At 41.7% G+C, this 26,819-nt stretch overlaps 1 protein-coding gene across 10 annotated transcripts in view; it reads right to left on the reverse strand.

Moving 5' to 3' along the window:
• The window catches only part of KLHL13 (kelch like family member 13), a 130,874-nt gene that overhangs the window by 11,061 nt on the left and 92,994 nt on the right, over positions 1-26,819 (reverse strand). For all 10 annotated transcript variants that reach the window (XR_007775882.1, XM_050964927.1, XM_050964930.1 and 7 more), the window contains one exon: positions 16,167-16,962. Coding sequence is in view for 9 of the 10 variants with exons in the window: in XM_050964927.1 (XP_050820884.1) it covers positions 16,167-16,962 (796 nt within the window). In the remaining variant the exon portion in view is untranslated. The remainder of the gene's footprint in view (positions 1-16,166; positions 16,963-26,819) is intronic.

Below are 26,819 nucleotides of genomic sequence, written 5' to 3' on the forward strand. Positions count from 1 at the left end.
CTACTCACAGTGCAACGCTCCGAAATCGATGCTAGCCTCGGTACATGGACGCACACCATCGAATTATTGTGCTTTGTGTGGCCGCGTGCACTCGACTTTATACAATCTGTTTTACAAAACCAGTTTATGTAAAATCAGAATAATCCTGTACTGTAGATGTACCCTGAGAATCTTGACATTCTAAAGGTTTGACAGTTGCAGTACTGGCAGGAATCTATTGTGTGACTCAGTACCATGATACAAGGACAATAAAAGGACTATTTAATTGTTTTGGTTATTTTTTTTTTTTTAAAACAAGCACACAGGTTATTTTCAATTGTCTGAAAAATCCTTAGGGACAATTTCTAAGGACAAGATTTAGCTTTGGCAGTAATTCTGAATTTGAGAGTACTTCCAAAGTGCACTTTAGCAAGGGAATCTAGCAAAAAGGGGCATCGCTCACTCTCGTTGTCTCTCTCTCACACACCCACACACCCACCCACTAGTAAGCTCCACACAGAATGCAGGTCCCTAAACAAAAATTCATCACCTCCTCAGGACTAATGACACTTCCAATGACACAATACCCTGAACAGTGTGCTGAACAATCGATTCAGCAGGAACTCGGAAGCTATTAAATTACTCACACCAGCTATTAAATTACTCACACAAGTCCCTATTTCCAGTTGCATCCTGGATTTTCCTTGGACATTTCTCATCCAAGTACTGTCCAAGTAAATTCTGCATATTTTGTGAGACCTGACAAGGCCATAGCACAAGAAGTCATTCCTGGAGGACATAAAGACAAAACCCATCCCACTTCCATTTCTTTCACAACAAGCTGCACACTTGATTTACAGGTATAATTTTAGCTAATTTAGTGTTTATGAAAATGGGGAAATACCAATAGTCTTGACCTCAAATGCATCTGCTGTTTTAATATCAATCTCTTGAATAGATGCTGCCAGTTGTGCCAAACATTTTGATATCTTTGTTAAATGGACCAAAAGTATGGAACAAATTTAATTTATAAATAAGGTAAATATTATCAATTATGCTATAGCATATCACAATGTATTAAAGTTGTGATAAACAATAAAATTGTTAAGTGACTTTTGGGTTGGTTAAATAATATTTAGGTTACGCCAAGTCATTGAAATACAAAAGTTACCAATTATCAATGGATGCAGCAACATTTGTATGCATGAGACTAAGAAGATGACAGTGATAAAACTGTTCATATCTGGAGCCAAAAATATTTTGGTTCTCAATGTCTACATTTACTTTCTGCTAAGGAGTTCCAAGTCTGGAACTGAAAATCTTGACTCTGACGTAGGTAACTCCACCCCCTACCTATTGCTAGATAAACATCCTTCCGTTCCAATTTTGCCTGTTCTCCAAATGGAGCAACAGTTATCTTGAAAGGAGGATAAAAAAATCAATATATATATATATATTTAATTAAAATCCAATTTTATTTAAATTAAATGCAGCTTTATTTTTAAAAACAAATGTACTTAAATTTAAATTTGAAGTTATGACAGGCTACATTAAAGCCTAAACTTACTCAAATCTATTAAAATAATTTAACTTACATTAAAAAAAAATTAAGCAGCATATTTTTACCAGCAGTTTTAAAGAAAATCAAAGCACTGAACTGGTGGAAGCCAAGAGCTAAGCACCTGGATTCAGAGTTTCCTGATATACTAAATTCGCTTTTGAGAGCAGTAACCTCGTCTGCAGCGTCAAGGACAATATTTTCATTTCAGTTGACTGAATGAACTAATAATTGAACTGAAATTATAATAATTGAACTGAAAAGGAGCTTAGCGAACAGGAGCTGCCAACAGGGAGTTTTGCAAGGGAGTTCTCCAGGTGAAGGAGGAGCACATACAGCATCTGTGGGGTAAGTGACTGTCTGCAGTGTGTGTGTTTGGGGGTTACTTGCTGTGTGCTGAGCTTGTGTTTGTCAGTCTGTTTGGTTTGTCTGTTTGAAGGACCGTGTGCTGTAGCTGGCAGTTGGAGGTGGAGCTACTAGGAAGGTTTGAAAGCTAGAAGCCTCTGGTAATTGGCTGAGCCTTAACCAGTGGGCGGGGCATTCACTCAGGCCAGGGCTTTATAAAGCTGTGCACAAGCGACCAGGGAGCTTAGCGAACAGGAGCTGCCAACAGGGAGTTTTGCAAGGGAGTTCTCCAGGTGAAGGAGGAGCACATACAGCATCTGTGGGCAAAGAGGAGCGGACAGAGAGCTGTAGACGGGAATTTGAGAGTTTGACAGAGGGAGGCTTACAATGGTGAGGAGGACCCGCAACACCTGTGCCAGCACTGCTTCTGTCTCCTCCACCTGCGCCTGTAGCCAGACAGAGCACCAAAGCATGGATGCTTTTACCCAGATTCTGGTGTGGGCTTGCAAAGACTGTAATTTGCAATTTCCACTTACTGATATCCAGGCTGGGGGTGGCATCCAATGTGAAAGGTGCCTACTGGTGGAATCTCTCAGGCAGCAGGTGGGAGAGCTACAGGAGGAGGTGGCCAGGCTGAGGAACATCCATGTCCATGAGCAATTCCTGGACAGTATCCATGTGGAGACAGCTGATGGTGCTGTCCCAGTTGACAGAACTACTGACTCTGCAGTGGAAGAGGAGATGCCTCAGGGTGTACCTGACACACCAGTGGAGGAGGAGGTTCAGGGTGGACACAGCCAGCTGGTTACTTCTAGCAGCGGGCAGTGCTCCACCGCTGCTGCGAACCCTCCTGTTGTGGTAAAAGATACAGGAGAGAAGAAATCACCCCCAACAGTTAAGGGGGTGAAGCCTCGTACCCCTAAGGCTGGGAGGTCTGCTGCCACCACTGATAAGAAACGTAGGGTAGTGGTGGTTGGAGACTCTCTGCTGAGGGGGACGGAGACACCCATCTGTCGCCCTGACCGTTCATCCCGGGAGGTATGCTGCCTGCCAGGGGCCCGTATCCGAGATGTTACAGAGGCTTTGTCGAGGATTATCCGGCCTTCTGACTACTATCCCATGCTACTCATCCATGTGGGCACAAATGATACTGCGAGGTGTGACGCTGAGCAGATCAAGAGTGACTACAGGGCTCTGGGAGTACGGGTTAAGGAGTTTGGAGCGCAGGTGGTATTCTCTTCGATTCTTCCTGTTGAAGGTAGGGGTCCAGGCAGAGACAGATGCATCGTGGAGGTGAATGCCTGGCTGCGAAGATGGTGTCGCCAGGAGGGCTTTGGCTTCCTCGACCACGGGATGCTACTTGAGGAAGGACTGCTAGGAACAGATGGCGTTCACCTTTCAAAGAGGGGAAAGGCCTTATTTGCGCACAGACTAGCTAACCTGGTAAGGAGGGCTTTAAACTAGGTTCGACGGGGACAGGTGAGCAAAGCCCACAGGTAAGTGGGGAACAAGACCTGGGAGATGGGTTGGAAACAGGAGGGGGCACGGGCTATAATGGCAGAGAGGAAGGAGGGTCAGGGCAAAGCTGGGAGGCAAAATCAAACCAGTATCTTAGATGCCTTTATACAAATGCAAGAAGTATGGGTAATAAGCAGGAAGAACTGGAAGTGCTAATAAATAAATACAAGTATGACATTATTGGCATTACTGAAACTTGGTGGGATAATACACACGACTGGAATGTTGGTGTGGATGGGTATAGTTTGCTCAGGAAGGATAGACAGGGGAAAAAGGGAGGAGGTGTTGCCTTATATATTAAAAATGTACACACTTGGACTGAGGTGGAGATGGACATAGGAGACGGAAGGGTGGAGAGTCTCTGGGTCAGGCTAAAAGGGGTAAAAAACACAGGTGATGTCGTGCTGGGAGTCTACTACAGGCCACCTAATCAGGCAGAAGAGGTGGATGAGGCTTTTTTCCAACAACTAACAAAATCATCGAAAGCCCAAGATTTGGTGGTGATGGGGGACTTCAACTATCCAGATATATGTTGGGACAATAACACCGCGGGGCACAGACTATCCAATAAGTTCCTGGACTGCATTGCAGACAACTTTTTATTTCAGAAAGTTGAAAAAGCTACTAGGGGGGAAGCTGTTCTAGACTTGATTTTAACAAATAGGGAGGAACTTGTTGAGAATTTGAAAGTAGAAGCAAGCTTGGGTGAAAGTGATCATGAAATCATAGAATTTGCAATTTTAAGGAAGGGTAGAAGGGAGTACAGCAGAATAGAGACAATGGATTTCAGGAAGGCGGATTTTGGTAAGCTCAGAGAGCTGATAGGCAAGGTCCCATGGGAATTAAGACTGAGGGGAAAAACAACTGAGGAAAGTTGGCAGTTTTTCAAAGGGACGCTATTAAGGGCCCAAAAGCAAGTTATTCCGATGGTTAGGAAAGATAGAAAATGTGGCAAAAGACCACCTTGGCTTACCCTTGAGATCTTGCGTGACCTACAAAATAAAAAGGCGTCATATAAAAAATGGAAACTAGGTCAGATCACAAAGGATGAATATAAGCAAATAACACAGGAATGCAGAGGCAAGATTAGAAAAGCAAAGGCACAAAATGAACTCAAACTAGCTATGGGAATAAAGGGAAACAAGAAGACTTTTTATCAATACATTAGAAGCAAGAGGAAGACTAAGGACAGGGTAGGCCCACTGCTCAATGAGGAGGGGGTAACAGTAACGGGAGACTTGCAAATGGCAGAGATGTTTAATGACTTCTTTGTTTCGGTCTTCACTGAGAAGTCTGAAGGAATGTCTAGTATAGTGAATGCTTACGGGAAGAGGGTAGATTTAGAAGAGAAAATAAGCATAGAGCAAGTAAAAAATCACTTAGAAAAGTTAGATGCCTGCAAGTCACCAGGGCCTGATGAAATGCATCCTAGAATACTCAAGGAGTTAATAGAAGAGGTATCTGAGCCTCTAGCTATTATCTTTGGGAAATCATGGGAGACGGGGGAGATTCCAGAAGACTGGAAGGGGGCAAATATAGTGCCCATCTATAAAAAGGGAAATAAAAACAACCCAGGAAACTACAGACCAGTTAGTTTAACTTCTGTGCCAGGGAAGATAATGGAGCAGGTAATCAAAGAAATCATCTGCAAACACTTGGAAGGTGGTAAGGTGATAGGGAATAGCCAGCATGGATTTGTAAAGAACAAATCGTGTCAAACTAATCTGATAACGTTCTTTGATAGGATAACGAGCCTTGTGGATAAGGGAGAAGCGGTGGATGTGATATATCTAGACTTCAGTAAGGCATTTGATACAGTCTCGCATGATATTCTTATAGATAAGCTAGGAAAGTACAATTTAGATGGGGCTACTATAAGGTGGGTGCATAACTGGCTGGATAACCGTACTCAGAGAGTAGTTGTTAATGGCTCCCAATCCTGCTGGAAAGGTATAACAAGTGGGGTTCCGCAGGGTTCTGTTTTGGGACCGGTTCTGTTCAATATCTTCATCAACGATTTAGATGTTGGCATAGAAAGTACGCTTATTAAGTTTGCGGACGATACCAAACTGGGAGGGATTGCAACTGCTTTGGAGGACAGGGTCAAAATTCAAAATGATCTGGACAAGTTGGAGAAATGGTCTGAGGTAAACAGGATGAAGTTCAATAAAGATAAATGCAAAGTGCTCCACTTAGGAAGGAACAATCAGTTTCACACATACAGAATGGGAGGAGACTGTCTAGGAAGGAGTATGGCAGAAAGAGATCTAGGGGTCATAGTGGACCACAAGCTTAATATGAGTCAACAGTGTGATACTGTTGCAAAAAAAGCAAACGTGATTCTGGGATGCATTTACAGGTGTGTTGTAAACAAGACACGAGAAGTCATTCTTCCGCTTTACTCTGCGCTGGTTAGGCCTCAACTGGAGTATTGTGTCCAGTTCTGGGCACCGCATTTCAAGAAAGATGTAGAGAAATTGGAGAGGGTCCAGAGAAGAGCAACAAGAATGATTAAAGGTCTTGAGAACATGACCTATGAAGGAAGGCTGAAGGAATTGGGTTTGTTTAGTTTGGAAAAGAGAAGACTGAGAGGGGACATGATAGCAGTTTTCAGGTATCTAAAAGGGTGTCATCAGGAGGAGGGAGAAAACTTGTTCACCTTAGCCTCCAATGATAGAACAAGAAACAATGGGCTTAAACTGCAGCAAGGGAGATTTAGGTTGGACATTAGGAAAAAGTTCCTAACTGTCAGGGTAGTTAAACACTGGAATAGATTGCCTAGGGAAGTTGTGGAATCTCCATCTCTGGAGATATTTAAGAGTAGGTTAGATAAATGTCTATCAGGGATGGTCTAGACAGTATTTGGTCCTGCCATGAGGGCAGGGGACTGGACTCGATGACCTCTCGAGGTCCCTTCCAGTCCTAGAGTCTATGAGTCTATGAAATAATTAAAAGTTAAAAATCAATAGGAAATTGAAAAAAGCAAAACAGCTTGTTTTCCTCTTCCAATCTAGGAGATCTACTAGTTCTAAAATCTGGAAGGACATGATGACAAGAAGCAATCACTTTGATTCACTAACTAACTGTAGATAATAGTTCCTTTACTTCATAAATCTGTTAGTTTTTATATGCAAAACATGTTTTGATCATTTTGATCAATTTTTTTCTTATGTATCCAGGACTTTTAAGGTAGTTTTATTAAACTAATTAAAAAAATAAGTAACTTTAAAATACTTTTTTTCATTTTTGTTTGAATTTCCATCCAAATAGAACTTGACACATTGCACAAGTAAAAAGAAAAAAAAATGAACCATCTAGTAAATAAGAAATGCATTATTCACTGTTTTCTAGCATAATAAATATGTAAAAATTAAGGATGTGAGTTAAGCTACATAACTGCTCAAATAAAAGTGTACAGATATAGCGTGTCTTCCTGATTTGCAAAAAGCAGTACCAAATTTAGCACAAAGGCTATATTTAGTTGCAACACATTATGTTTTAATGGTTACCACCAAAGAGAATCATCTTTCTTTAGGAAAATAACTACGTACAATGCAAAATGTAATTAAAATCAATTATTTAAATCAAAGTTAACTGCCTGCTGATTTAAATCACGATTAAAATCGATGATTTAAATCAATCCACCCTGTTAGTTTGACTGTTTACTTCCCAGTAGTGGATCAACACCACCAATTTCATTAGCCCAGCAATGTGAACACATGGACAATATGTAAAGTTTTTTCCTGGCATTTCTTGGTATTCTGGGAAAAAAATTCAAAAAAACAAAGCAAGTTCTAGTAAAATATTAAGCACACTATGGAATAAGTAACTAAAAAAAAAAGTCACAGACGACCTAGCAGGAACCAAAAATTCAACTGATGGCCACATCACTTCATTCTTCTATCTCCAGCACACCAAACAGCTGTTCATCCTACACCAACTGGAGTGAGGATCTGCAGATGAGGACGCATTGGCAAGTTAGGACAGGGGACAGCAAATACAGCATGCAGAAGCTAGTGTACAATATTATGGCTTATACAGAGTTATAAAAGAATTGCCTGTTTGAGAACGGACTACTGTCAGTTCCAAAATCCTTAATTTTTGAACATCAGCTATATAGCTGCAGTGTTCATTTTTGAGAAACTTGTATCAGAGGGGTAGCCGTATTAGTCTGGATCTGTAAAAAGCAACAAGGAGTCCTGTGGCATCTGACAAAGTGGGTATTCACCCACGAAAGTTTATGCTCCAATACATCTGTTAGTCTTTAAGGTGCCACAGGACTCTGTTGCTTTTTACTATAAACTTGAAGATAAGTGACTGAAAATCTTGTGGATGCTACACTCACAACTAACTTCTAAGATTATCACAACTAACAGAAGTTAGCTATTTTCCAGGGTTTTTACATTGTCTACAGTCAGTTTCACTGTTTTCCATACATGGTCAGTCAGTTTCTCCCTAAATAACAAGGCCCATGTAAACCTCAACAAGGCATCAGAAAAAATATTTTTTAAAAAAAATTATAGCAGATAGTATTTAAAGGTGTTTGTCAAAGGATTTTTTTTTAATAGTCTATCAATGCCCCCTCTATCCCACCCCCAGTAAGATGACAGCGTGTCTTGAAAGCAGATATAGTACATACATGAAGATAATTTACTAAAAGACGGTTACTCACCTTTGTAACTGTTGTTCTTCGAGATGTGTTGCTCACATCCATTCCAGTTAGGTGTGCGCGCCGCGCGTGCACGTTCGTCGGAAACTTTTTACCCTAGCAACTCCAGGGGGCGACCTGCCGGCCCACTGGAGTGGCGCCGCCATGGCGCTCAATATATATCCCTGCCGGCCCACCCGCTCCTCAGTTCCTTCTTGCCGGCTACTCCGACAGTGGGGAAGGAGGGCGGGTGTGGAATGGATGTGAGCAACACATCTCGAAGAACAACAGTTACAAAGGTGAGTAACCGTCTTTTCTTCTTCGAGTGATTGCTCACATCCATTCCAGTTAGGTGAATCCCAAGCCATACCTAGGCGGTGGGGTCGGAGTGAGAAGTCGCGGCATGGAGCACTGCAGATCCGAAGGCCGCATCCTCTCTTGACTGCTGGACCAGGGCGTAGTGGGAAGCAAAGGTGTGGACCGATGACCAGGTCGCTGCCCGACAGATTTCCTGGATGGGCACATGGGCGAGGAAAGCCAGCGACGACGCCTGCGCCCTGGTAGAATGCGCAGTCACACGGCCCGGAGGGACGTGGGCCAAGTCATAGCAGGTCCTGATACAGGACGTTACCCATGAGGATAACCTCTGGGAGGAGATAGGAAGCCCCTTCATGCGGTCCGCTACCGCCACGAAAAGCTGGGGGGATTTGCGGAAGGGCTTGGTCCTCTCCACGTAGAACGCGAGAGCCCTACGGACATCAAACGAGTGGAGCTGCTGCTCCCTGCCTGAGGAGTGAGGTTTCGGGAAAAAAACCGGAAGGAATATCTCTTGGCTGATGTGGAAGGACGAGACTACCTTGGGAAGAAAGGCAGGGTGTGGCCTCAGCTGCACCTTATCTTTGTGGAAGACTGTATACGGGGGGTCTACCACAAGAGCCCGGAGTTCCGACACCCGCCTAGCTGAGGTGATAGCTACTAGAAAGACAGTCTTCCAAGAGAGGTAAAGCAGGGAGCAAGTAGCTAACGGTTCAAAGGGGGGTCCCATGAGCCGGGACAACACCAGGTTAAGATCCCAGGTTGGAGCAGGGAGACGGACGTTAGGGTATAAACGTTCCAGTCCCTTAAGGAATCTAGACACCGTCGGGTGAGAAAAAATAGAGCGACCATCCGCACCCGGGTGAAAGGTGGAGATAGCTGCCAGGTGGACTCGTAACGACGATATCGCCAGACCTTGCTGTTTGAGGGACCAAACGGAGTCTAAGATATCGGCCACCGAAACTTCCATAGGGTGGAGATTTCTCTCCACGCACCAACAGGAGAAACGCTTCCACTTGGCCGAATATGTCGCTCTCGTGGAAGGCTTCCTGCTGCCCAAAAGCACCTCCCTCACCGGTGTGGAGCGGCGCAGCTCAGAACCGGTCAGGCACGCAGGAGCCACGCCGCTAGGTGCAGCGACTGCAGGTCCGGGTGACAGAGGGTCCCGTGCTCCTGGGTAATCAGGTCCGGGTGACGAGAGATAACGAGAGATAACAAGGAGAGCTAGGGACGTGGAGGACAGCTATGCCGCGCTCCACAGTTCCAACGACCGACACGGCGGTAAGAAGGAACTGAGGAGCGGGCGGGCCGGCAGGGATATATATTGAGCGCCATGGCGGCGCCACTCCAGGGGACGACCTGCCGGCCCACTGGAGTTGCTAGGGTAAAAAGTTTCCGACGAACGTGCACGCACGGCGCGCACACCTAACTGGAATGGATGTGAGCAATCACTCGAAGAAGAACTAGACTGGTACATTCTAAATAGGTTGAGAAGGTTTCCTTCTCTCTCTCAAAAGCTTGAATGATCCCACCAGGTTTTGTTATATTGGAGCAGAGGAACTTTTGACCAGCATGTATACCATAAAACAGCCCAGAATATCTTTTCGATAGAATTAAAGGAATACATACTTCGAAAGGCACACCTGGAGCATGGCCCCCTGTGGTATTGTTTGTGCAGCACATAGACATTTATCAGTTTTGTCCCAATAGCTTCTAATGAGTCTTGAGATGTATTACCATTGTTTACTCGTATTATAGGAGCACCCAGAGTATGTGTACAGTGCATCTGGGAGTGAGCCTCCTCGCCCAGAGCAAGAGTTGTGTTACCAGGACTCATGCTAGCATGCTAAAAATACCTGTGTAGACATTGCAGCTCAGGCTACAGCTCTCACTCTCAAGTCTAGGGGACTGGGGTGCGCCTGAGACTCCAAGCTCCATCCCAAGTGAGAACATCTACATGGCTATTTTAGCACATGCCCTACTAGCACAGGTCTGTAGACCTGGGCTGGGAGGCTCACCCCCGATGCACGGCAGACATAATGTCCCCGTACAAGGGTGTTCCAGCACTGGGAAACGGAACTCTACTTTGTTCCCACTTGTAGGATTTTCATATGATCATCCTGTCAGAGAGGAAAGTGCTGCATCTTTTTCACAAATATAGCATAGCAATGGTTACTACTCCTACTAGCAGGCTGAAAGGATCTCTTATACAGCATCCTCTTTGGTATTTGAGTTACTGTCGCAGAGTGACCCAGCTGGATACTACTGAGGGTTTTTATGGTTGTTACCACCATTTATAAATTTTACAAGGACAATTCTCTGAATAAACAAATTGAATACCACTGCTCTCTCAGCTGTCACATCGCTGGTGAATTATTTTGTTTTTACATGAATCTCTCTATTTAACTAGGCCTCACAACTGAAATTTCCATGCTGCTCTAATGTTCTCATGAAAATCCAATATTCTCTACCCCCTCTGCGTTGCATCATGACATGATATCAATACAATATGACGTTTTGTAACAAGACACTTAAAAATACATACGAAAGCACACAAGCTCCTATTCACAAGACTGCATACAAAACTAGTTATTGGAGAACCCAGAATCTCTAGAGTTTTGGATATCTTGAGATTAACCATCAAAACTGCAGGATGCTTATCTAACCTGTATCACCACCCCAGACCCAGTCAGGCTACATGATTCTCACAATACAACCATCCTTTCTCCCAACAAGCTCTGGCTACCCCTATTTGTCTTCCAAAAAAGGGAGCCTATTATCCAGGGGCAGCCAACTTGAGCCTGAGAAGGAGCCAGAATTTACCAATGTACTTTGCCAAAGAGCCACAGTAACAGGTCAGCAGTCCCCCATCCGCTCTCCCAACTCCAACCTGCAGCGCCTCCTGCCTTCCGGCAGCCCCACCAATCAGTGCTTCCTGCTCCCTCCCCACCTGCCGCAATCAGCTGTTATGCGATGCGCAGGAGGCTCTGGTGGGGGGAGAGGAGGGAGCGAGGGCATGGCAGGCTCAGGGGAAGGGGTGGAGTAGGGGCAGGGCCTGGGGCAGAGCAGTGAGCACCCCCTGGCACATTGGAAAGTTGGCACCTGTAGCTCCAGCCCCAGAGTCGGTGCCTGTACAAGGAGCTGCATATTAACCTATGAAGAGCCACATAGGAGCAGCTCCGGAGCCCCAGGTTGACCACCCCTGCTATTATCAATCTACCAGCATTTATCATGATTGGAGATTATCTGTACACCTTTTGATCTCTCAGGCTTTTCTGTAAGGCACCTCCCAATTTGTCTTCCACACCTTCTTTCCTTAGGAGTCTTCCTTTTCTCAGTCACCTCCTCTGTTTGTTCCAACAGATACGCTCCCTGGAGTGTTCTCCCTTGATTCTGGCTTCCCTTCTCTATCCGATAGCACCCCCACTTAACCAGCCATATCTTATTTCCATGCACAATTGGGGTCATTTTATGCTCAAATTAGATGTAGAGCTGACCATAGCCCTGCACTTCTGCTGTTTTGAAAACGAGGCCTTAAAGAAACTCATTACAATTTTAGAATACATATGGTATTTGAGGTCTTTGCCAAATTTCAATTCTGGTAACTTCCCTCCGAACGTTTCAAACAGGTACTAGTATGCATTGTTAAATTACTATTATCCCACCACTAGTGAAAAACAGACATTGCTATTGTGAAAAGTAACACTACACCGTTTTGATAAGCTTAAACTATTTGAGAAACGTTTTAGGTATCAAGGCTTAAGGACCCCATAGAAGTATCCCTTTTACTATTGATTAAAGGAGACTTTTTGAAAAAAAATTAGAAGGATACGTATTTTAATAAATCTGACCCTTAGATCCTGCTGTGCCCGAAGTGGATAGTAAATTAGTCAGTACAACAGAATTGACAAGAGATAGTTTAACATATAGAAAGCTAATATTTAAACCCAATCTCCTTGGAAAGTTTAATTCAAGTTTTCAGAAATTCATATCACAATAACTAAGAAGTTGAAATCAGTATGAATCCAAGAGGACAAATTCCATAATAGTTTTCCAATGCACATTTAACCTGCTGTTTTATGAGAAGTTAGGATTTTTTATTTGAGGTGAGGAGAGATTTCATATCTTTAGACAGCCAGTTTTTATGAAGGGACACATTAAAGTGAAACATGAGTTGGATAGCAATTGATGGGAAGAAAAATAGAATATTTCAGTCCACAAATCAAAATCCTAGGCAACCAGAATACAGAACATTTATATAGAACTTTTCATGCGAAAGGATCAAAATTACTTTGCCAGCTCTACATGGAAATCACTGCAGAAGTTTAACAGTACTTCTACACAAAAGTTACACCGAATATTCTTCATTTCCTGTCTTAAACTGAGACTGCAGAGGAAATTTAGGTCAGAATGTATCACTTGAGATAGGGTCAGTGTTCTCTGTAAATTCAAAGCATGGTTTACACACACAATTGCATCAGTTTAACAGAAGATGTGATTTGATAAAATTGCTGCAACTTTGTGTATTGACACCGACATGAGCAGTCTCATGTATATCAAATCTAATCAGTGTCTTAAATCAACTCAAACCACCATATTGGAGTCAGGGAAAGTACGAGACTGATTTTATGACTTTGCTGTTTATACAGCAGACTGTAGGTAGAGATACTCACTTCACATGTGAGATCTTGACATGAGCCTGGGCACGTAAAAAGTACTTTAAAAAAATGAAGAACATTTTTCCTCGAGGTCAACTGGAATCACCAACACAAAATGGTTCCAAAGGATAAATCCTTCACACTCAGGGAAGAGGTAAAAACTGTTGGCCTCTAGCACAATACACGAGAAGACGATCAGTCTCCAAGTGGGTTCTCCACCAGCATGCAAGCCTTACCTCTAAATGTATCCGTCCCCACAACCCACAATTAAATCAAAGAGAGCTGTGGTGATGATGCAAAGTAGGGTTGCCAGGTGTTCGGTTTTCGACTGGAACGACCAGCTGAAAAGGGACCTTGGTGACTCTGCTCAGCACCGCCAAGGACCGCTGACCATACTGCCAAAATAGTCAGTGGCACAGGGAGGGAGGGGCGGGGGGGCACTAAGGTAGGTTCTCTGCCAGCCCTAACTGCACATGGTTCCCAGGTGTGGCTGGCATGTCCACCTCCCAGGCAGCATGCACCCTGAGCACTGGCTCCGCAGCTCCCATTGGCCAGGAAACCGTGACCAATGGAAGCTGTGGGGGTGGCGCCTGCGGGCGTGGGCAGAGTGCAGAGCCCCCTGGCCCCTCCGCCTAGGAGATGGATATGCTGTCAGCTTCCAGGAGCTGCTTAAGGTAAGTGACGGCCGGCCTGAGCCGCACCCCGAACCTCCTCCCACACTCCAACCACCTTTCCCAGGTCAGAACCCCCTCGCAAAGCCCTCACCCCAACCCCTGCCACAGCCCTGAGCCCCCTTCTGCACTCCAAACCCCTCATTCCTGGCCCCACCAAAGAGTCTGCACCTGCAGCCAGAGTCTTCACCCCCTCCCACACCTCAATCTCCTGCCCCAGCCCTAGAAAAGTGAGGGGGGGGGTGAGCGAACAATGGAGGGAGGGAGAATGGAGTGAAGAGGATGCGGGGCCTCAGACAAGGGGTGGGGCAAGGTGTTTGGTTTTGTGCGATTAGAAAGTTGGTAACCCTAATGCAAAGAAAAGGACATCTACAAGCCATTTAATCTGTGCTGGCAGACAGCAAAATATTATACTACAGGAACATCTATGTATGCAAGTTTGATTAAAGCTCCTTAGGTGTCTGCTGGAACTGAAAATCAGAGTTTAAGGCCAGAAGAGAACATCAAGTCTGACCTCTATATCACAGACCATTAAGCTTTACCCAGATACCCCTATACTGGTCCAATTACTTCAGTTAGACCAAAGCATATCAGTTCTCAGGAGACTTAACTGTTGTGTACCACAGGCAGAGAACAGGAGAGACAAGGTGCCACCATGCCAAGTAACAGGCAGAATGGATTATCCTCCTCGGGTGAACCATTAACATGGGTCCTCCACTGAAGCTCAGGTGCTCTGACACTAATTCATTAATTTAATTAATTATACAATAGGTACACTGACAAGACACTAAACTTATACTGCATGTTGCACCACCAGGCAGATGAAGTGAGAAGTTATCAATCATAATCATTTCAGCTAGAAATGCATTTAGATATAAATCATGAAATGGCTGCATGAAAGAACCAAATTATGTTAAAAACACAGTTAACATTAACACCAAAAAACACAAAAAATCAATTCTTAATTCTTTTAGCAAAGTTTTGAATAGTAAAGTCTACAACTGTAACACTATACGCTTCCCAAAAAGGAAGTTTTTTATATGACTAGGAAATCCATTGCAGATCCTCTGAATTTTGCAGATTTCTGAATGAGTAAAGTGGGAGGGAGGGAGAGGAGAGGAAAGAATCAGATGCTACATCACAAAACGATCAGGTCATTTTTTTGGATTAGTTTTAATTAAGACAATACTTCACAGTACATTTATAAAATACACTGCAGTATATCCACAAAAGTAATGAAGTTTTAGTAACAGGAGATTTCACTACAAAGCCAGGTCTGCTGTCAAGTCTCTGCTGTGAATGGGGATGAGATAGAGAGACTGCAAGCTTAAATAAAACACCTGAATGTGTACACTTAGTGTGATTTAAGTAAGTGAAATTATATTACGCAATCAGAAATGTGAAATATAATACTGCATCTCATTATTGTATTTCTAATACACAAAGACAAAATTTACAAATGGGTATATATAGTCAAATCTGTATCAACTCTGCTTTTGGAGAGAAAGATTAATAAACTTACATTTATGATGGCTTATGCTAAATCAGCTCCTGGTTATTGTAGTAGTGACTAGCTACTGCCTATTGTAGTCTGAGCCTATTTTATTCCTTCTAATTTTTATTTAGATTTTTTTTTCTCTTCAAGTAAAATGAATTACAACTTTTGGCAAGGAGGGAGTGAAGAATGGAGGATTAATAGGAAGGGAGACACAACCATGAGGAGCAAAGATTACGGAAAAGAACAAGTAATTTTTAGTGACAAACAAGTGGAGTATGTCAGAACATTTTTAGTCTCACAGATAAGTTATCAGCCTGCCTTTGAGCAACAAACATGTTTAAAACACTGATATTCCAAAATCATTACTGCAAGTACTACAAGAAAAAGTCACATCTTTTGAGCGCAACTGCACAGGTTTCCTTCAAATACAAAAGAGACATTCTTATCCAAATAAAAATGTGTTAAATTATTTTGGCTTACATGATATACAAGGTTGAGTATCATGTAAGCCACATGATGTGTTTGAAAAGCAACTGTTAAATGGAGGGAGAACTAGAAAAGGTTCATCTATTTGCAAGCAAACATTTCTTCAGTCAAATGTTTAAAGCTTCTTCTAAAGAAACTTTGCAAAACTCAGTAGAAGCTTCCACAAACATTAAATAAATGGCAGTGAGTTTTTTTAAAAATAGTTTGATGCTAAAGATGAAAACACTGGACATCACATATCTAAATCAGTCAGCAATGTGTCACTTTATTCTACAAGTTAAATTTATTATGAGCTTCCTTCACAAAAAAGTGTACCTGAAATTCACTGACAGTGTTCAAATTAAACTCTACAGATGCTGCTGGAAAGAAATAATTTGAAAACAAATTAAGTTAGGATACTTGTTTTTCTTCCCTTTTTCACAGGGCAGCATCATTTTAAGACCCGAAAAGAAAGCCCAAAATTCATACAATCAAGATAAAATACACTTACCTAGTTCACCCGCTGCATTTCGACCACCAACTGCATACAAATGTCCTTTGAGGGCACTTAGGTGGAAGAAGGTACGCTTTTCATTTAAAGACGCAACTTGCATCCATTTATTATAGCGAGGATCAAATCTGAAGACTGTGTCAACCGCTGTTTTCCCTTTCGTGTCGTAATTGCTCTGTCCACCAACTACATAAAGAAAGTTTCCAATCACAGCAATGCCATGTTGGTATCTAGGTGCATCCATGGGAGCTAATGATTTCCATTCATGTGCCTTTTCATCATACAGCCGTAATTCTTTGCTGACCACCAGTTGCTGCCTTAACACTCCCCCCAATGTTACTAAGTGAGTACTGTCTGATCGAATGGCAGTTCTCTCTGACTGCATGACTGGCTGCATGTACGGCATCATTTGGTAATTGCTGGCTTCCAAAAGCAAATTCACACATGTGTTGTCAGTTCTCATGAAATCCACTGTTTGTACATAATTAATAAGATCCTGTGGCGTCATCAATGGAAATCTGATGTTCTTCATGAGTTTTGCAGCATATTCCATTCGAGGCTCCTCACACCGTAGCCAGCGACAAGCAGCCTTGAAGAGTTCGAGCTCAGTGCAGTGCTTAAGGCTATTGCTCGAAAGCACAAAGGCAAGACGCTCCAAGGGGAGTTTCACAAACTCACCAGTACTTAATAACGCAGGCAAGTTCTTCAGGATGAAATTATTAACATATTTATCCACTTCTGGGAGGTTGTACGTATTGGCAATCCGCCCAACCTCAACACAATTGTCCAAAGAAACCTAGTAGGTGAGTAGAAAGAGGAATCAAACACTTTTTCCTAATTTGCTGTTCTTTTAGGCATATTAGGATAATACACAATTTAAGGAATACTATGGAACCAGCAATATTTGCATCATTTTGCAATACTCAAGGTGATTTATGCATATGAGCACATGAATATTCAGTAAGATGTGTATATTCATGATTGCAAGAAAAGATCCAGTAAGGATTTGTTGTTTTGAAAAAAGAAATAAGACTACTGGAGAATAGATGGCATATATTAATTATATGCCAGATCTGCTATCTTAGAGTGATGATACATAGCAATTATAAGGCACTTTATCTTCAAAGTGCTCTGCAAACATCCTTATATGTTTGGAATGGGGAAAGTGCGGTAAGAGGAGGGATGCGTAGCTCTGTCAGAGTGAATTATCATGTGAACTGGGGATTGGCCTCAAACTCCTAACACATTCCCATGCTCAGACAACACCCCCCTCATTAATTTTTGTTTACAGTAAAATAAGCTGTACTATTTTATGACTATTCTCCTCCACACCTAACTACCCTCCATAAACAGTACCCACAGTGCATAATTTTTATTATGCAAGATGGTCCCTAAGAAACATTTACTTGCACATGATGGTAACCCTATACAAAGCAAAAGCAGGAAAATAATAGTTAAGAGTTTAGTGACCAGACAGGTTAACATGCCTCAAAGCACAAAAATGTCTACAGTTCAAAGTCTCCGGATCAAAGTTAACAGAAAGGGTTTGAAAGAAACACTGCCAGTTTAACCAATGCTACACATTTCATACAGTCAGCTTTTACTCTGAATTTTTAATTCCTTGGGTATGTTCTTTATAGAAGATTACTTGTGTGCCATAACCAGGCACTGAAGGATTAGATTTTGATGGGTACATAATGATAAATGTTGATTTTACCATACACACAAAAATTGTTGAGGGAAATATTTTTGTCAATCAAAATTTACAAAGAAGAAAAGAAAGAAAATGCTGCTTGAAAAATTATTAGGGTTTGATTTAAGGATACGTAGTGTACATTTTGACATGTGATGTAGACAACTTGTGTTTTAACAGTTATAAAGCTTTAGATTTTTGAATCTCTGCTGTCTGCTGTCATTAAATAACCTGACCCTCATTGCCTGACTCCTCATAATTCTGTGCAACTGAATATTTAAATAGATAAAAATCTAAAAAGAAATCTTTAAAATAAACATTGATGTTATCTGTCAAAATTATCAAGAAACAACAACTGAATTCTGCCAAGCCTAACTCTAGCTAATGTACAGAAAACTGTTAATTTTAAAGCTTAGTTTCAATAATGAGTCTGTGGTGTACTGAAGACACAGTATACATCTATACAGCAATTAGACTATGGCTGCACTATGCCAGCTCATTTGCCCTTGCGGGGCTCAGGCTGCGGAGCTGTTCATTGCTGTGAAAATTTCTGGGCTCACGCTGGAGTCCAGGCTCTAGGATCTGGTGAGGGGAATCTCACTATATTTGTTTTTTTCTTAAAGCCCCAGTTCTGAGGGTCACAAGAATGTCAATTTTTTTTTAAGTAAGTTTTTATCTTTGTGGTCAGGGGGAAAAGCTAGACAACATCACCTGAGTGTAGCCTGAAGACCCAGAGACAAGAAAAATAACCCAAACATATTTGATAATTGGAGTCTGACTCATGACTGTTGAATGTTTGGGACTAGCAGTACTGCAGTGCCCATTAGAAATCGCAGAACATTTGGGTTTTTTCAAAGATCTCGTCCAGGGAAATAGCAGGTTTTAAGTTAGAAACATAAGCTGCCCATTTGTTTGGGTTCACCGCGTGGGATCTTATCAGTATCATGTGCATGTCATTCCTGAGTGTGGTACTGCCCCTTCAATATTTGAGCAATTTACAAATCAGCAAACTGTAGTGGTGACGATGGTTTTTCTTCACCAGGAACAGGGCCTAAAAACACTAACCCATTTTACATAGGCCACTGGAGAACTACCAGATGATAATCTTCATTCACAGATGGCCTGCAATGCCCTCAAACAAGAGAGAGGTGAAAGGTTCCATATTCCCTTTTTAATCTTCTGTAAAACCAAGTCCTGTAATTATTATTTTTTAAAAACTAGAATATTAACAGGTGGCAGGCTAACAGGATTTATACAGTAAAATGCCTGTACATCATATACTTGAATTAAACTTGCTTTATAGTTGTTAGGAAAGAAGTACAAAACTGTTTATATCAAAAGCTAGATAACAAATTAATTAATAATCACCTACCGAGTATTCTATGAAACGTCAAACATTTTTTATTTTATTTTTCCTTTAAAGTTTGTCAGTATCAAGCCAATTTCTATATATTTTCCTCATAGACTTCATAATTACATAAGTTAGTGGCAAATTAAGGGGAACAACACACACTAAATTTATTTATCACTAGTGTAATTGGGAGTAGTCTCATTTCTAAACCCGTTTCAAGTTATATAATAAAAATGAAACAAAACAAATAGGACAACCATACTCCTGTCTCCAATAAGCAGCCAATTCATGGTGTCTCACAACTCAATTAACTTGTAACTAAGGCAAGAGTTACTTACCATATACACTTGTTCATACGCCAAATATTTTTGGTAAAAAAGCAACACACTAAAGAGCGGGGGTTGGCTTATAAACGGGTCTAAAATCATCAAATTTTGGTGTAAACTCTATGGAATCACTGAATTGAATATCTAATACATTGTCGTTTTGTTTACCTGGAGCGTCTGCGCGCACGGAGCCCCTCAGCTCCCAGTGTCTGTGGTTTGCTGTTCCCTGCCAATGGGAGCAGCAGGAAGTGGCAAGTCACTTCCCACAGCTCCCATTGGCCTGGAAAGGCAAACCACAGACACTGGGAGCTGAGGGCTCCATGCCTGTGAATGCTCCAGATAAACAAAACGTCCAGGCCCACTAGCGGCTTACCCTAACGGGCCAGGAGCCAAAGTTTGCCAACCTCTGAAATATAGGGTCGGCTTATGAAAGGGTCATACAGTTTTTGCTATTTTTATCTATCCATTCTGGGGGGTCGACTTATAAACGAACGGGCTAATGAACGAATATATACAGTATACATCAAGGTACATGCTAAAACACAGCTATCCAATGAGAGAACTTGCACGCAATAGAAAGATGCAGGATTATTTCCAAAGGACAGACAGAAAATGGTGTTATGGCAGACTGCAGTGGTCCAGGAAACACATGCTTTCAGTCAAATGCAGAGCAAAAGAGGTACAGGTAGGTATCCAGGGAGTTTATGTTCCACTGTAACATGCAGACAGAGTAGAGTGCATGCCTGTAAGAAAGTTCTGACATGTACATTTTTAAAAAATTGTTTTTAAACTAGAAGGTTTAAATCCTGTTTCTGTGTTTGATCTAATTAATATCCACAATGCACTTGCCACCCTTAGTTATGAATTTTACAATTCCTGTTTGACTCATCCATTTTTTATATTGCTACTGTTTGCATGATACTCTGCTAAACACTATCTGCAGATCTGAAAATAGACCATCTCAAATCTATTCTGCAAAATATTTACTCTTTAAAATTTAAATAGTTTTAATGGTTTAATTGATTAGTTGGTATGAATCTGATCTATTGCAACTTTATTGTGCATAATCCTTTTAAGCATTATGATCAGTTATTCTCAACGTGCATTAATGGGGTTGTGCCCTGTTCTGTGCTTGTCTTGATTAATAAATTATTTTCCTTTATTAACTTCAATTTTGATTAAAATGTTAAATAATTTTATACATTTAATAATTTAATACACAGACAGAGAAAGGCTATTTCTTGAAAGCTACCTTTCCACTAGCCCAATTAATAATTTTTGATTGGTTTTATTGAGCATTGAGACAGGTACCAGACTACATTATATTGTATAGACTAATCCTAGCTTGATTTACAGTTATTCCCTTTTTTAAAATATATAAAATATACTTGGTTTTAATCTGGAAAAAACCCTGACAAATAGCAGGGTGTCTAATAATCACTCGCACTGAAATGTTCAAAAATTGGACAAGATACAGTACGCAGATACAATCTTCTCCAAATTCTGCTAGGATACAGAGCAACGTACTTTATAGAATTTCATTTACATGATAGTTTAAGTTCCTTTTAATTTTTATGGCTTATGTTATAACAGCTACGGTAGACACAGAAGCTGCTCCTATTGTATGGAACCCAAGAATGAAAGGGCTCGTTAACAGGCAATGGAATATCTCAACCACTATTACTGGCCCCAAAAGTGCTCCCATTGAAATGAATGGCAAAGCTTCAGTACTTAAAGGAACAGCCTAAGCAAAAATGTAAGATTTCTCTTTTTAAACAAAAAACAAAAAAAAAACCTTATGAAATATTTGAACAGCACAGATATTTTATACACAGGTAGAGAAAGGTTATAACTGGACAAACATTAGCAATTCTACCAGAAGGAGTGGAGGAAGAGTTCATTCCAAATAAGCATTCTTTATATTTTGGATGTTTTTGCCTACACAGCAAAACAGTTCACGTTAATTCGCCCAACAAATTAACCCCCAAAAGCTAAAACTTTCAGTTAAAGAGAGCACATCAAGGGAGCAACCAGCTAGAGCAGTGGCTCTCAACCAGGGGTATGGGGCGCCCTAGGGGCCCGCAAGCAGGTTTCACGGGGGCCACCAAGCAGGGCCTGCATTAAATTTCCTAGGGCCCAAGGCAGAAAGCTGAAGCTCCACTACATGGGGCTGAAGGCCCCTGAAACTGAAGCCAAAGCCTGAGCAACTGAGTTTTGTGGGATCCCTGGTGGCATGGGGCCCGGGCAGTTGCCCTGCTAACTACCCCTTAATGCTGGCCCTAGGTTTTATAGGAAAATGTGGGCCCCTTACTGAATGAGGGAGGCAACCTAGTGACAGAGGATGTAGAAAAAGCTAATGTACTCAACGATTTTTTTGCCTCTGTCTTCACGAACAAGGTCAACTCCCAGACAACTGCACCGAGCAGCACAGCATGGAGAGGAGGTGACCAGCCCTCTGTGGAGAAAGAAGAGGTTCAGGACTATTTAGAAAAGCTGGACAAGCACAAGTCCATGGGGCCAGATGTGCTGCATCTGAAAGTGCTAAAGGAGCCAGCGGATGTGATTGCAGAGCCATTTGCCATTATCTTTAAAAACTCATGGTGATCGGGGGAGGTCGTGGATGACTGGAAAAAGTCTAATGTAGTGTCCATCTTTAAAAAGGGGAAGGAGGAGGATCCAGGGAACTACAGGCCAGTCAGCCCTACCTCAGTCCCTGGAAAAATCATGGAGCAGGTCCTCAAGGAATCAAATCTGATGCACTTAGAGGAGAGGAAATGATCAGAAACAGTCAGCATGGATTCACCAAGGGCAAGTCATGCCTGACTAACCTAATTGCCTTCTACAATGAGATAACTGGCTCTGTGGATGAGGGGAAAGCAGTGGACCTGTTATTTCCTGACTTTAGCAAAGCTTTTAATATGGTCTCCTACAGTATTCTTGCCAGCAAGTTAAAGGAGTATGGGCTGGATGAATGGACTATAAGGTGGACAGAAAGCTGGCTAGATCATCGGGCTCAACGGGTAGTGATCAATGGCTCCATGTCTAGTTGGCAGCCGGTATCAAGCGGAGTGCCCCAAGGGTCAGTTCTGGGGCCGGTTTTGTTCAATATCTTCATTAATGATCTGAAGGATGGCATGGATTGCACCCTCAGCAAGTCTGCAGGTGACACTAAACTGGGAGGAGTGGTAGATACGCTGGAGGGTAGGGATAGGATACAGAGGGACCTAGACCAATTGCAGGATTGGGCCAAAAGAAATCTGATGAGGTTCAACAAGGACAAGTGCAGAGTCCTGCACTTAGGACAGAAGAATCCCATGCACTGCTACAGACTGAGGTGATGGCTACCAGGAATCCAACCTTCATGGACAGGAGAAACATGGAACATGATGCCAGTCACTTGAAGGGAGGCTTAGTGAGCACTGAAAGAATAAGATTTAGGTCCCATTGAGAACTAGGCTCCCTCAGAACAGGAAATGTTCTGATTAGACCTTCCCAGAATCTGTTGGCCAGTGAGTAAGTGAAAATTGAGTAACCCTGAGAAGGTGGGTTGTATACACTGACTGCTGCCAAGTGGATCCATAAAGAACTGATAGAAAGGCCTGTTGTTTTGAAGGAAAGAAGATAGTCCAGAATAAGTATCAGAGGGGTAGCCATGTTAGTCTGGATCTGTAAAAGCAGCAAAGAGCCCTGTGGCACCTTATAGACTAACAGGCATATTGGAGCATGAGCTTTCGTGGGTGAATACCCTCTTCATTGGATGCATGCTGACAAAGTGGGTATTCACCCACGAAAGCTCCTGCTCCAATATGCCTGTTAGTCTATAAGGTGCCACAGGACACACTGCTGCTTTTACAGTCCAGAATAAGTGGAATATCCACAGTTTAGGGGATATACATTTTTATTGTTCCTAGATAAATGCCTCCTCTTGGCTATGCAGCATTTTCTAGTGGAATCCTTTCTACTATTAGTAAGGATGCTTTGTACAGCTTCAGAGTATGAAAGTTCTAAAGTCGACAACCATCCTAAAACCACAGTCTGAGATGGAGTGATCGGGATATTTGATTTTGCTCTTTTCCTGGGTCAGGACTTTGGAAAAAGGCTGACTGTTGATCAGTGACTGAGGTGACATGAGTAAGAGACAGGAAACCAAAATTGTCTGGGCCAATGGGGGTGGTGAGGACGACCTGTGCCCTGTCCTGATGAATCTTCCAGAAGACCCGAGGTAGGACTGCTAAGGAAAAGAAGGCATAATTCAGATGGTTTGATCATGGAAGAAGTAGAGCATCACCCTGACAACGACATCCTCAGGCTCTGTAGTAGAAAGAGAGCCTCAGACATAAGCCCTTGGTATGAGGCAGGACCTGCTTACAGAATTTGGCAAGAACAGGGCTAATATTGCAAAAATATACACTCCTAAGAAGTCCTAGTCACAGACTGCTCATGCAAACACATCCTGATATCAAGTGGTACCAGAACATCCTGATATTAAGGACGGTACAAAAACATTCCCCAAGGATAAGAGGAACACATTAACCCTTCCTAAAAGATGAGGTCAGGATGACAGTATGTAATAGAAATGTTTTAATTGAACCAACAAGTACAAAATGATGGGTGATAACTAGCGATGCCAGGGGGCAGTAACTAACTATGTTTAAGGGGCACAAGAACAAATGGATATAAAATGGCCATCAATAAGTTTAGACTTGAAATTAGACAAAGGTTTCTAACCACAGGAGGAAGAGAAGTTCTGAAACAGCCTTCCAAGGGGAGCACGGGAGCAAAAAACCTAACTTATTTTAAGACTGAACTTGATGAAGGGGATGGAATGATGAAACTGTCTATAATGGCGTATGGCCAATCCATGCCTGCTATTAGCAAATATCTCCAATGTCCAGAGATGAGACACTAGATAGGGATGGCTCTGAGTTACTACACAGAATTTTTTCCCAGGTCTTTTTGGTGGGTCTTGCCCATATAAGCAAGGTCTAGCTCATCACCATATTTGCAATCAGGCTGGAATTTCAACCTGGGTCAGATTGGCAGGGACTCTGAGGAGTTTTCACTTTCCTCCGCAGCATGGGACCTGGATCATTTGCTGGTTTGAACTAGAATAAGTGGTGGATTCTCTATAACTTGAAGTCTTCAAATCAAGGAATGAGTGGGTGAGGTTCTGTGGCCTGTGCTATACAAGAGGTCAGATTAGAGATCACTATGGTCCCCTTCTGGCCCTAGAATTTATGAAAGTACCCCAAGATATTTTTGAAATAAAAATATTTCTGAAAATGGAGTGAATAAAGCAAAAAACTTAAAATGTTTCTCAGACCCATCTCGGCCAGAAAGCATGCCATAAAAGACAACAGTATAAAACTTTTACTACAAATGCTTTAGTACAGTATTGACCCCATTCAAAAACAGGAGGAACCCATAGAAAAACTTGAAACACTGATACCAGAATCTAACCAAACTCATGAGAGATGTGGTTCTCCACCTTCAATTAAATCTATGAGAAAGTGGATAAAAAAATTCCTTTAAATTGATCCTATTTAGAATGAACAAAAACAACTGTTTCCCTAAGAAAGTATGATGAACAGCCTGATACAGTATTCAAAAGGAGAGTTCACAAAACACGAAACACACACAAAGCAAGGAACAGATGAGCGCAGAAACTCATTGGCGTTGCACTGGAAAAACATGCCACCATTAAAACTCAAGTTTCTGCTAGAGAGAAACTCTGCATAAGCATTGCCAAGAATCAGGCTAACTTTATTTCTGACATTGATTTAACTCTATATTGAAATCTTATTGCAATTTAAGGTTTATTAACAGCTTTTTTTGTTCAAACATGAGTAGTTGGATATCATATTCTTGGAGAGGAGATAATCTGTTTACCTCAGCCAATTTAGTTTGGATTTAATTTAAGATGTTTAATTTTTCACTAATCTGCCTATCTGAAATTCTTTAAGCAAGTTGGTGAATAAGACATGCCAAGATTGTAAGTGAACTAAAAGTGTTTATTTGCCTGCTTTTCTTTAGTATTTTCTTTGCAGAATAAATACTTAATTCTCACAACATTGAGTGTTTTCTTGCTTGCTTATGTCATGGTAAGACTGTGTAACAAATAGAGTTATACTCCTCACCTTGAGAGAACTTTTAGAGAACTTTTTATCTGATTTTCATTACCCCAGCCACCAATTTTAGTAATTCAGAGATAAGAGTATAAAGTGCTCAACATTCTATATAACACTCTCCTACCTTACTACAGTTTTTAGAATAACTTTTTAGAAATGGCAATTCATACTGAGATCAAAAAACGCTCTACAAAGTTCAAGAGGAAATCATTTCAAAGCAATGGAAAGAAGGTCAGAAGGGGAATTTTTTTTTTGGCAAGAAAAAGATCCTAGTAAGAGTAGATTATGTAATAATATAGCCTGTCCTCCCAGAGAAGTCGTCATATCTCCCTTTCACAGAAGAGTATTCTTCTTGTTTAACTGTATTTGCAGGAATGATCAGTTGCCTCAATTTATTTCCTAGTGTGGACATGGCCAATGGATTTTCCAAGACACCTCATTTTGCCACCTGTAGACATACTGCTACACTAAAGAAAAGTGTTTAAAACTGCGGTCACTTGTCATGGTCAATTCTAGTATCCTTCCCACTCCTTGGGTTTTAAATGCGACTGTCTATGTACACTGGGCGCTAAGTAGTGCTGTAAAATGTGTGAGTTTTTCAATTATTGTAAAAACACCACTTATACTCCTAGTGCAGACAAACCCTTTTATGCTCTCTTTCAGGTCACAACTAAGTGATGGGAAAACCTCCAGAGATTCAGAAGTTAAGTCTCTCCAGGTCTATTATTGTGTACACTTGCACACATGTCCCATCTTGTGATGCTGTGATTTTATTTTAAAAAACTGTTCAACCAAATGAGAGCAGTGGGATAACTTTGCTAAGCGTTACATCTACAGAGCATATTATATATACACATGAGAGAGAGAGAGCACACGCGCACGACTACATTTTATATTAAAAAACTATAAAAATGATCCTCTGATTAGTTAATGGGGAGAAAACAGAGACTATTAAATCACTGAGTTCTGTCCCTTACAAAACCTATTATCAAAGTCACTGTGATGAAATACTTAAGTATATATTCAAGGTAAAAGTTTTTTCTTTTAGCGTACTGCAGAAATACACAATTGTCACCATTAAAATCCTTATAATTACCTTCTCATGTAACTAACATTACTGTAGCATCCCCTACATATTCCCCGTATTTGGGTATA

The sequence above is a fragment of the Gopherus flavomarginatus genome, chromosome 8, assembly GCF_025201925.1.
Source record: "Gopherus flavomarginatus isolate rGopFla2 chromosome 8, rGopFla2.mat.asm, whole genome shotgun sequence".
Taxonomy (NCBI): Eukaryota; Metazoa; Chordata; order Testudines; family Testudinidae; genus Gopherus; species Gopherus flavomarginatus.